At 41.2% G+C, this 12,719-nt stretch overlaps 1 protein-coding gene across 1 annotated transcript in view; it reads right to left on the minus strand.

Annotated features, from left to right (window-relative positions):
- gch2 (GTP cyclohydrolase 2) overlaps positions 1-12,121 on the minus strand; it is a 48,275-nt gene extending 36,154 nt beyond the window's left edge. The window contains exon 1 of the mRNA XM_059985326.1: positions 11,597-12,121. Coding sequence (XP_059841309.1) covers positions 11,597-11,900 — 304 coding nt within the window. The 5' untranslated portion in view covers positions 11,901-12,121. The remainder of the gene's footprint in view (positions 1-11,596) is intronic.
- Positions 12,122-12,719: the final 598 nt, after the last annotated feature.

The raw sequence follows: 12,719 nt of genomic DNA on the forward strand, positions 1-12,719 counted from the left end.
TCACTCACTGTCTTGAAGCTTTCTCTGTTTGTGAGCCAACCACCCCTTCCTTCGTCTCTTCAGTTCAGTTCCCACTCCCTAGTAATTCTAGTTTAAATTCTCCCCAGCAAACCTCCCCGCCAGGATATTGGTCCCCCTGGGATTAAAGAGCAACCTATCCATTTTGTACACGCCTGTCCCAAAGGAGGTCCCAATGATCTAGAAATTTGAATCTCTGGCCCCTGCTTCAATCCCTCAGCCACAAATTTATACCTCCACCTCACTGTATTCCTACACTCACTGTCACGTGGCACAGGCAGTAATCCCAAGATTACTACCTTTGAGGTCCTGCTTCTCAACTTCCTTCCTAACTCCCTGTGGTCTCTTTTCAGAACCACCTCCCTTTTCCTACCTATGTGGTTGGTACCAATATGTAACATGATAACATTAATGCAATCAGTAACATCCTGGACCCTGGCATCTGGGAGGCAGACTACCATCTGTGTTTCTTTCCTGCATCCACAGAATCACCTGTCTGACCCCCTAACTATAGAGACCCCTATCACTGCTGCCTTCTTCCTTTCCCTACCTTTCTGAGCCACAGAGCCGGACTCTGTGCCAGAGACTTGGCCGCTGTTACTTCCCCCAGGTAGGTCCCTCCCTCCCCAACAGTACTCAAACTGGAGTACTTACTGTTAAGGGGTACTCTCTAGTATCAGACTCCTGCCCTTCCCCCTTCTGACTGTTACCCACTTATCTGTCTCCCAAGTTCCCGGTGAAAGTACTTACCTGTAGCTCCTCCCTGTTACCTCCTGGCTTTCCCTGACCTTACGAAAGCCATCAAGCTGCATCTCCAGTTCCCTAATCCAGTTCCTAAGGAGCTGCAGCTTCACGCACCTGAATCAGATGTGGCCATCCGGGAAGCTGGGACTCTCCCGAACTTCCCACATCCGACACCCAGTACAGGACATTGGCCTCACACACATACTACCTGTTTCTATTCCTCACAGGTGACTTACCTCACCTCGAACTGTTATCGCCAAAGCCCAAATGAGCCAAAGCCCTGCCACTCTGCCTCAGATCACTCCTTTAGATGCTGCCTCATCTAACATACTTACCCAATCATTTCATTCAGGGTTCTGTTACGCCCGTGGCCCCCTCCTTTTTGAGAATCACAAGATCACTATTAAGTCAGTTCAGGAGACCCAGGAAATGAGAGAAATACATGCAGAATCCACAAAGAGTTTGGAATGTGTCCTGGCCTCTGAAAGGCAGAACCTTTGATAATGGCTATTGTCTCTTAGAGATGGAATTGTGTATTGAATACTATACGATTCATCGAAGCCCCCAGGCAATGAACCAAGGGGGGGTTGGTGGAGGGATTGCATCATCCCAACCTGATTGACATCTGAGACCCTGTGAGTCAGGATAAAAGAGGGTCTGGGGAACAGCCCCTCGAGACGCACCAGAAGAAATGCTAGAACTCCTGTAACAGCGTAATAGCGAAAGCCGGTGAAAAAGCCCACGAGCATCCTTTTCCATTTGCCTCAGAATTGGTGGGTCTTTACCACGGAAGAACGGCTTTAGCTAACCACAAAGGGGAAATCAGCCCCCAACGACTCTCGAAGGATTGACATCATGAAAGGAATGGGAAAGTTAAACCTCCGTCTTTCTCGACAACCAAAAAGCTGCAGCTTGAATGAACTTGAGTGACTTTTATATTTCCATTGGACAACTATTGTCTATCCCCTAGACAACAATAGAGCTTATTTCTTATTGATTATTATTATACCCACGCTTTTAGATTCAGTATTGATGACGTATATTATCTGTATGTTTGCATTGATATTATTTTTGTGTATTTTTATCAATAAATACTGTTAAAAATAGTACCATCAGACTTCAACGGACCTCTCTATCTTTGCTGGTAAGTGACCCAGTTACAGGGTACGTAACAGTTCCAACTAAATTACATATACTATTGCTTTTTTATTTATGTATTTTAGTAATAGTTAAGCAGTAAACTTATGGCTCATGTGACCCCCAATTGCTTTTTTTTAAACTTGTGGCCCTTACAAAGTCAAGCATGCCCTCCTGGGGGCCATATGGCGGATGTAGAGAACCACTGCTTTAGAGCACGTGAAATGTTAACTTTGTTTTACTCTTCCTAGGTGAACTAATGACCATTTTCAGCACCTTCAGTCATTACTAATGCTTGTTATTCTTAACATGTTTTCATATTTGTGAAATAGTTGCTTTAAAACTTAAGTTATTAGTGTAAAATACATTGTGGATTTAACAGCATTTCTCTGGGAAATGGATGTTGATCATGACTGTTAAAATTTGATCCATTGAAGTTAGCACACAAAAATTATGTCCTTGTCTCACTGCATAGTACTTGCATAAATGACTGCAATATTTGAGTCCTCGTGATGATCTTTAAATATCAGGGGCCAAGGAAAGCAGAAGATCGGTAAATATTTGAAATGTTCTGCACAAGGAGGTGGTGATGGATGATTTTGCTGTGCGTTTTAGTAATTAAGAGAAAAAATGCTTAAGGGAATGTGGCAGTTTACTTGAGTTATGACATGGACCAAACTATAAAAACAATACTTTCAATTTAGACATTATTTTATTCCTAAACTTAACAATAATCTATTCCAATAAAATGATGGAATACAATTGCACGTTGTCATCACCTGCATTCGTACATTCTAAAGTTATACCAAATATCAAATTAACAAAGAGATACAAATGAATGATCAATAAAAAGTACTTTGCATGATATGATACTGCCAGGAATAGTGGAAAACCCAAAAGATGGATTTCAGATCATTAAGGCCAACAACTGCACAGAAGCAAATGTCATCCCATATGATGTTGGAAGTCCAATGTAATAAACTTAGATATCCAGAAATGTAGCCATGCAATCTCCAGACAGCAATTACTCAAGAAAACTTGCAGGAAATGTTTAGGTTATAGAAAGCACCGAATACTACACCAAGATAGTGACACTCAGACTTAGTTTGGCTCCTGGCCCACTAATGGCTTGAATTTTATATTTTCTCCATGCAAACATGAGCCTCATCTGTCCCCACTGTGTGTATCTCTTCAAGCTTCTCCAAGGATCATCATCTTGTCATGGCGGAGAGGACTGTTAGTTCTTAAGGTCCTGAGAACTATACGGTCTGCAGTTTAGCCATCTGGAGCTTAGCTCCTGGTAGGGTCACCCGTGGCAGTATGGTCAAGGGGTGGTTCCAGACAAAAAGTGATCCAACTAAAACCTCAACAATGGACCTAGTGCAAGATGTTGTCAAATCACAATGGTAGTGAAGGTGGAGGAAGGGTCTTGTACTCCATGCCACTGAGCCCCAGCTCCAATATGTTCAACCGTGCTTGCTGACCAGGCATCAGCCTCCTTACACTCTCTACAGCCACCTGAGGACCCACCAATAGACAGTCTTTTATGCAAACATCATACCTGGCTCAAGTGATTGCTCTACCTATACTTTGGGCTATGCACTACTAGATTCCCTACAACAGTCTCAGAAAGACTTGGGTGGATAAGGCGCAGACTTCCAGCTTAACTGGTATTTATATGTTCAGACACTCCATCTCATACTTTATGCTGAAATTGTATCTTTCGTGACTTGAAGATATCTACCAGAAATTTGCTTAAAGCAGGGGTTACTAACCTGGGATCCACTGACCCCTCGATTAATGGTAGGGGTCAATGGGAAAAAAAAGGTTGGAAACCCCTGACTTAAGGTTCATTTATTATCAAAGTATACAACTTTGAAATTCTTCAATTCTCTGGGTAGCCATGAAAGAAAAGAAATGCAGCACGATCAACCCCCAAATTCCACTTCCCTGCAAAAAAAAACACAAACAAAAACAGAACAGGAACATCAAACCCCAAAACCCCTTCCCCGCACAAAATAATCCCAAGATTGGGCGTAAAAAAAAAAGTTATAAGGTTGAAAAAAAAAGACCGCAGCCAATAGGGCAGACAACAAACTGTGCAATTACAAAAGAAAAGTGACTCCATTAAGTTGTAGGAACAATTCCATAATGATGCAAGACCATAAGACTATAGATATAGGAGCAGAATTAGGCCATTTGGCCCATTGGTCTGCTTCACCATTTCATCATGGCTGATCCAATTTGCCTCTCAGCCACAACCTTCACCCTGTATCCCTTCATGTCCTAACCAAGTAGGGGTCTATCAACCTCTGCCTTAAATGTACATAAAGATTGAGCCTCCACAGCTGCCTGTGGTAAAGAATTCCACACATTTACCACTCAATTCTGAAAGGATGCTCCTCTATTCTGAGGCTGTGTTCTCTGGTCTTAGAATTAATCACCATAGGAAATAACTTCTCCGCATCTACTCCATCAAGGCCTTTCACAATTCGATAGTTTTCAAAGAGTTACCCCTCATTCTTCTGAATCATAGTGAGTTAAGGCCCAGAGCCACCAATTGATCTTCATATGACAAGCCATTTAATCATGGAGTCATTTTCGTGAACCTCCTTTGAACTCTCTCTAATGTCAGCACATTCGTTTTAAGATAAGGCCCCAAACCTGCTCACAATACTCCAAATGAGGCCTCACCGATGCTTTAAAAAGTTTCAATATTACATACTTACATTTTTGCTCCAGTTCTCTTGAAATGAATGCTAACATTGCATTTGCCTTCCTCACCCCAGACTCAACCTGCAAATTAACCTTTAGGGAATCCTGTTCAAGGACTCCCAAGTCCCTTTGCATTTTTCATATTTTATTTTTAAATCTCTTTTTATTAATTATTATTGAAGATCAACAAAAAAAGACACATTAAGTCAATATGTCATTATGTTCAATGAATTAAATTAGCAAATAACTGATTAACAAAGCCAAGCTATAAATCAATAAGAAGGAAAAATAAAGTCCTGATGAAGGGTCTTAGCCCGAAACGTTAACTGCTCATTTCAACGGATGCTGCCTGACCTGCTGAGTTCATCCAGCTTTTGTAAGTGTTAAGAATATTTTTTTGAAAGAAAAAAGGGAAAAAAGAACCCCTACTAAAAAAAAAACCCTACTAACTGAAAAAAAGAGAAAAAAAAAACCCACTGGGAGCACAACCCCAAAGCTATGCATCATACAAGCTTCCATAAAAGAAAAACATCAATCCGCCAACTCAAATCCATTTAAAGAAAAATTGGAAGGAAACCATATTAATTAACTCAAATCAGATGATAGTAGTGGGCAAATGAACCCCACCTTTTCTCAGAATCAAATCAAGGATCAAAAGTTCGACTTCTGATTTTCTCCAAACTAAGACATAACATCACTTGAGAGAACCATTGTATCAAAGTAGGAGCAGAAGCATCTTTCCATTTCAACAAGATAGCCCTTCTGGCCAATAATGTAACAAATACAATTACATGTTGTTCTGATGGAGAAACACCATGAATATATTGAGGTATTATACCAAATAAAACTGTCAATTTATTAGGTTGTAAATTAATGTCTAAAACTTCATAAATTGTAGAGAAAATAGACTTCCAAAAATGGTTCAATAGAGAACATGACCAAAACATATGTGTCAATGTAGCTGCCTCGGTTTCATATATATCACACTGACTATCAACATTAGGAAACATTTTAGACAGTCACTCCTTTGTCAAATAGTAACGATGTACAATTTTAAATTTAATTAAAGAGTGACTGGCACAGATTGAAGAAGAGTTAACCAACTTCAAAATCCACAACCAATCTTCTGTTATCAAGGTCATGTTAAGCTCTCTCTCCCAATCTTGCTTAATCTTAAGTGAAGGGTAATTGTGCTGTTGTAACAATAAATTATAAACTTTCCTAACAAAACCCTTCACTGAAAGATTCATTTAAAAACAAGTCAGAATCCTGTATATATGGAAAATTACTTAAATATTCTTGTAAGAAATGTCTGACCTGAAGATATTGCAGGAAATGTGAATATGAGAGAGAGTACTTAGTTACTAACTTCTCAAAAGACATCGATTGGCCATCTTGGAACAGATCCATGAACTCCTTTATTCCGCCAGAGACAAAAGGTAGTATCACTTAATGGAGGTTTAAATAAATAATTTCGATAAATTAAAAAGTTTAAATTTTTTGAGATAAAAAAATTACGGAACTGGTATCAAATTCGTAATGACTGTACAATCACAGGGTTTAAATTTAAATTAGTAATTTCAACCAGTTGTACAGGTAGAGAAGCTCCTAATAATGAAGTTGTGAAACTGTTTCATAGCATTCAATTCCAAATCAGCCCAAGGTGGTCGTTCATTTTTATTAGCCCAATATAACCAAAAACACATAACATATATTAACAGCCCAATAATACTTTATTAAATTAGGCTGAGCAAGATCTCCATCTCTTAAATTTTTGTAAATGATATTTACCAATTCTTGGTCTTTTATTATTCCAAACAAAAGATGAAATAATAGAGTAAACCTGATCAAGGACTCCCAAGTACCTTTGCACCTCAGTTTTTTGTATTTTCTCTCCATTTAGAAATTAGTCAATCCTTTCAGTTCTTTTACCGGTGCATAACCATACACTTCCTGACCCTGTACTCTATCTGCTATTTTTTTGCCCACTCTCCTAATCTGTCTAAGTCCTGTGTCCCCTCTACTTCCTCAAAACTACCAGCCCCTCCACTAGCTTCATATCATCTGTAAACTTTGCAACAAAGCCATCAATTCCACCATCCATATCATTGACTTATAATGTAAAAAGAATCCAGTCTTACACAGACACCTGTGGAACACCACTAGTCACCAGCAACCAGTCAGAAAAGTCTCCCTTTATTCCCACTCTTTGCTTCCTGCTATAGCTTTTTTCAGGCTAGCAGTTTTCCTGTAATATGATGGCCTCTTACCTTGTTAAGCAGTCTCATGTGTAGCACATTGTCAAAGGCCCTCTGGATATCCAAGTACACAACACCAACCAATTACCCTTTGTCTATCCTGCTTGTTATTTCTTCAAAGAATAAAAAAAAATTTGTCAGGCAACGTTTTCCTAAAAGGAAACCACGTTGACAATGGCCTATTTTATCATGTACCTCCAAGTACCCCAGACCTAATTTTTAATGATCGATCCAACAACTTCCCAACCACAGCCAGACTAAATGGCCTATAGTTTCCTTTCTTCTGCTTACTCCCTGCTTGAGGAGTGGAGTGACATTTGCAATTTTCCATTCTTCTGAAATTATTCCAGAATCTAGTGATTCTTGAAAGATCATTACTAATACCTCCAAGATGTCTTCAGCCACCTCTTTCAGAACCCTGGATGGACACCATCTGGTCTAGATGACTTATCTATCTTCAGACCTTTCACTTTCCCAAGAACCTTCTCCCCAGTTACGGTAACTTCACACACTTCATGTCCCCTTACACCTAGAACTTCCACCATACTGCCAGTGTCTTTCACAATGAAGACTGATGCAAAGTAATTACAGTATTCAGTTCGTCCACTATTTCATTGTCCAACATTACTACCTCTCCAGCAGTCTGATATCCACTCTCATCTCTCTTTTACACTTTATGTATCTGAAGAAACTTTTGGTATCCTCTTTAATATTATTGGCTAACTTACTTCTGTATTCCACCTTTATCTTCTTAATGACTTTTTAGTTGTCTTCTGTTGGTTTTTAAATTCCCGCTAATTTTTGCTCTATTATATGCCCTTTCTTTAGCTTTTATATTGGATTTAACTTCTCTTGTTAGGCATGGTTGTGTCATCTTTGCTTTAGAACACTTCTTCCTTTTTGGGATGTATACATCCTGTGCCATTCGAATTACTTCCAGAAATTCCAGCCATTGCTGCTCTGCCATCATCCCTGCCAATGTTCTTTTCCAATCAATTCTGGCCAACTCCCCTCCCGTGCCTCTGTAATTCCCTTTACTCCACTGATACATCTGACTTTAGCTTCTCTTCCTCTAATTTCAGGGTGAATTCGTTCATATTATGATCACTTGCCTCCAAGGGTTCTTTTCCTTAAGCTCTCTAATCAATTCTATTTCTTTGCACAACACCCAATCCAGAATAGCTGATCCCCTAGTGGGCTCAACCACCAGCTGCTAAAAAGCAATTTCACAGGCACTCTAGAGATTCCGCTCCTGGAATCCAGCACCAACCTGATTTTCCAAATTGAAGTCTCCCATGGCTATTGTAGCATTGTCCTTTTGGGATGCATTTTCTATCTCCCGTTGTAACTTTTAGACCACATCCTTACTACTGTTTGGGGGGCTGTGTATAACTCCCATCAGGGTCTTTTTACCCTTGCAGTTCCCTAGCTCTATCCACAATGATTCAACACCTTCCGACCCGATGTCATCTCTTTCTAATGATTTGATTTTAGCTTTTAACAACAGAGCAACACTGCCCCCTCTGCTTTCCTGCCTATCTGTTCAATAAATGTGTATGCTTGGACATTTATCTTTCTCCTATGATCTTTCAGCCATGATTCAGTGATGCCAACAACATCACACTTGGCAATCTGCAACTGTGCTGCAAGTTTATCCACCTTATTCCATATACTGCCTGCATTCAAATATAACACCTTCAGTCCTGTATTCACCCTTTCTGATTTTGTCCACCTTTTACATTGCAACTCAGCCTGTTGACTGTGATTTTGCCCTATCAACAGCCTCTCCTCACTACACATTGCCTCTGTTTGTAAAGCAGCTACCTCATCTTCAGCACTATTACCTGCCTTTCCTACAATACATCTTGCATTGAAATATATGCATTTAAGGACACTAGTCATATCATGCTCAACCTTTAGATTCCTAACTTTGTCTGAGGTCTTGCCAACATCTGCCTTCAAAACCTCTCCACTAACTGTTCCGGCACTCAGGTTCCCATCACCCTGCAACTCTAACTTAAACCCACTGTGCTGCATTGACAAACCTTCCCGCGAGGATTAGGCCCCCTCCAGTTCAGGTGCAAACCATCCCTTCTGTACAGGTCCCACCTTCCCTGGTAGAGAGCCCAATGACCCAAAAATGTCATGCCTCCCTGCTACACCAACTCCTTCACCACATATTAAACTGTATAATGTTCCTAGTTCTGGCCTCACTAATACATAGCAATCCTGAGATCACAACACTGGAGCTCCTGCCCTTTAACTTAGTACCTAACTTCCTATGCAGAACCTTGTCACTTGTCCTACCCATGTCATTGGTACCTACATGGACCATGGTTTTTGGCTGTTCACCCTCTTACTTAAGAATGCCGAGGACGCGATCTAGGATATCCCGGAGTCTAGCACCGGGAGGTAACATATCATCTGGGATTCATATATTCACCCTCCTATCCATTCGACTCCACGCTCGCTACGTTAAGAACGCCTCCCGACTCTGCCCCCACGCCCGTGTTCTGCACTTGGGTTCGTTCCACCGCTAAGTCCCTCACAGCCCTTCAGTATTTACCGCCCATGTTCACAGGATACCCAAAGAGTGGAATCCCTCTTGTTCTGATATCTGGCAGAACCACATTGTACACTTGCAGAATTATGCGCGTGCTGAGAAATGCACGCAGAAAGTTGTGATGAAGAACTTTAGCCCTACTTCCCAGTAGCCATTAAATACATCACTCATTTGAGCTCGTACCTATGTGAGAACCACATTGACCAACTATATATTTATAATAATTCACAGCCTTTTTAAAAAGTGGTTAGATTTAACTTCCTGTGCACACTCTGTAAAGGCAACATTGCAGTGTTAGAGCAGTGGTGAGCTAACTCCATCTAGTGGTCAACACACTGAAATCTGAGCTTTCTTCAAGCAGAGGGCATCTTTCACACAACCATAGATGCTACCAGCACGTCTTGCAGCAGTTTAGAAGGTTTCAAGCACAAAGGTTCATGGACACAATCACTTTGACAGCAATTGTTAAGTGGGGCCTTGACCTTTCTCATTTTGATTTTGGCACTTAAGTTTCAATGAGGATAGAGTTATTGAAACACTGAAAAATGAATGCACACTAATGCACCCATGTACTGTAGCAACTGTTTATACAGAAACCTTGGAAGCCAGTAACAGTTCAATAAATGTGAGAACTTTTGAACTATAGAAAATGACAAAAACCTGCTGAATCTTGGAATGGCTGTACAAAATAAACCAGCAAACAATTTATGAACTGTGCAATCCCTGCAAGTGGAAGTAATGATTCTTAGGAAATATTTTGAGATTGCTAGTATTTGTATTATCTGAAATTGGGGATTAAATTGGAAAAAAAAAGTTTTATCAATGTCTGTGACTATATTACATTGAATGATTGAGTTGAATGGTCGAGGATCTAAAAATTACAAATCTTAAAATAGTCTTTTGTAGAAAAATGAATTTAGACCACAAAGCAAAGAAGAATAGCTGGAAAAAGTGTCAAGCTTGCTTTTAGATTAGAAACATGAAGGAGCTGGAGTGAATTTACAATACACCTCAACATGGGGAAAAGGGAAATCACACGAGGATGCAAGACGGAAGAGATGCTCCCGCTGAAAACAAACTGGGGATGCAGAGCATGACAGACCATGGACCTGTTGATCACCAAAGTTGGACTTGGTGTTGCTCATTGAAACACTGATGGTCATAAAGTGATGATATTAAGATTTGTGAAGATATTTTCTTTGCATGAATGATTTTGCAAAGCTATATAATGCTGGATGGAAGGTTAAAAATAGGTGCTGAAAGGGAGAATTAATGAAATACGGTCATTTTACTGTGCAGGGCTTTGTGTACTATAAATACCTCCACAATTAAAAGGCAAGACATGGTTTTGATTTAAAGATAAATTTTGAAGTATTCCTGTGTTTAAAATAAAATTGGCTTACTAACATTTTAATGTTTGGTAGCTAAGACACTGAATGCGTTTCTGAGGCAAGATTAATTTTTTGTACATTTCATTCCGAATTTCAACTTACTGTTTCCAGATGGCACTGCGATATTGTTAGTCTGGCTATTTTTTTTGCTTCTTCTATCGTCGGCGCTGTCCTAGCACCTGTTCCTCTTCACCCCCTCTCTCCCACCGCTACCCACCTCCCCACAGCGGAGCCCCAGGTTCAGAAGGTCGCTGCCGCCTGCTGCTTAGCTATGGCTGCACACGTATGGAGGGTCACGGTCCGAAACGTCGACTGTTCATTCATTCCAATGCTGCCCGACCTGCCGAGTTCGTCCATCATTTTGTGTGTGTTGTCCTGGATTTCGAGCATCTGCAAAATCTCTTGTGTTTATAATTTCTCTTCCATCCCCGCCCGTTGCACTGGCAAACACATTGATGAGACAGCTATGGGTGTGACGGGGTCAGTAACTAGGAAAATATTGTCAGCTCCTCGCTGTAGGAATGAATGAATGAATGGCCCTGGCATTGTCTACCATGTCACTCTTGCCAAGAACTACTCTGTAACACGAATACTCACCCGTTTCAAACAGCGGCAAGTCTCCACGTCCACATTAGATGGGGGGGGGGGGGGGGAGGATGAAATATTTTTTGAAATATTATCTGTTTATCGGCTGTTGTCAAACTTGTATGGCTAGCTTCACTCCTTTAATTTGCTCCTGACCCAGTTTAAAACGTAAAGCAAACCCTTACCCGGAATATTGTCCTGATAACCTTTAGTGAAGAACTGCATGGCTTTCGCGGCTCTGTGGGGAGTCTTTAGCAGTCCTTCCCTCTGTGGATTTTCCCCCAGCCCTCTCAGGATGGTTGCATAGGCTTCCTCCAATTCCGCCAAGGAATCCCCTCCGCTCCGCGCCTTCTCGTCTCTCCATTGAACCGCGACTTTCTTGGGCTCTAAAGTCAAATTACTGAACCCGTCAAAACAATTGGCAACCAATTTCTTGGCACAGCACACGCCGTTAATCTCCGCCGCCACTAACTGCTTGGCGTAGTCCATGGTGCTTCGATTGAAGGCCTGCCAATGCTCAGATGTTTCCGAGATGCTCCTGGAGGAATCAGTGTTCACTGCATCCCGGCGCTTCTATTTATAGCGGGAGATTAGCGGGATCGAGTCTCATTTAATCACACAGTGCGTTGTTCACACGTCAGCATGTGTGCGAGTGCTACTGAGCCATATTAAATCGTCTGCCCCCCGGGCCGGGTTATTCTGGAGAAAGATAATTGTCTGTCGAAGATAAGAATGTTTCCACGGCGCACGCAGTCCGCGCCAGCGCTTACACATCTACGTCCACCAGTAACTACTTAAAAATAGAGAATAATCACTGTAGATAACATCGATTGGATACTTATTGCATCCGGTCTTAAAGTATCCAGCGAGGGAAATGAAAGGGATCCTTTAAATCCAGGAAAAAGCGTCAGTCTGCGGTCATCTGCTGCCCGTTCAGCTGCAATATCCGAAACTTCCGGCGCTCCTGTTCCAGGTGCTAGTTAAACTAATGACTGGAAAATTAGAACATTGAAGGCGGTCAGTTATGTATCTAAATCACATTACCTGCCAAATTCACCAATTTCATTCCTGATTCTTTTTGTTTAGAAGTTGACAAGTGCAGTGTTTGCCAACTATTCTTAACCCCCTCGCTGGCCCGTTTAAGAACTGTCCTGGTGGAGAGCCTCAGCCCGAAACGGCGACTCTTTCACAGGTGCCGCCTGGGCTGCTGAGTTCCTCCAGCATTTTGGATTTCCAGCATCTGCAGATGTTCTCGTGTTTAAGAACCCACATCGTCCTGGGTCGAGTCACATACTAGACCGGAAAAAT

This window comes from Hypanus sabinus, chromosome 12, assembly GCF_030144855.1.
Source record: "Hypanus sabinus isolate sHypSab1 chromosome 12, sHypSab1.hap1, whole genome shotgun sequence".
In the NCBI taxonomy this organism is placed as follows: domain Eukaryota; kingdom Metazoa; phylum Chordata; class Chondrichthyes; order Myliobatiformes; family Dasyatidae; genus Hypanus; species Hypanus sabinus.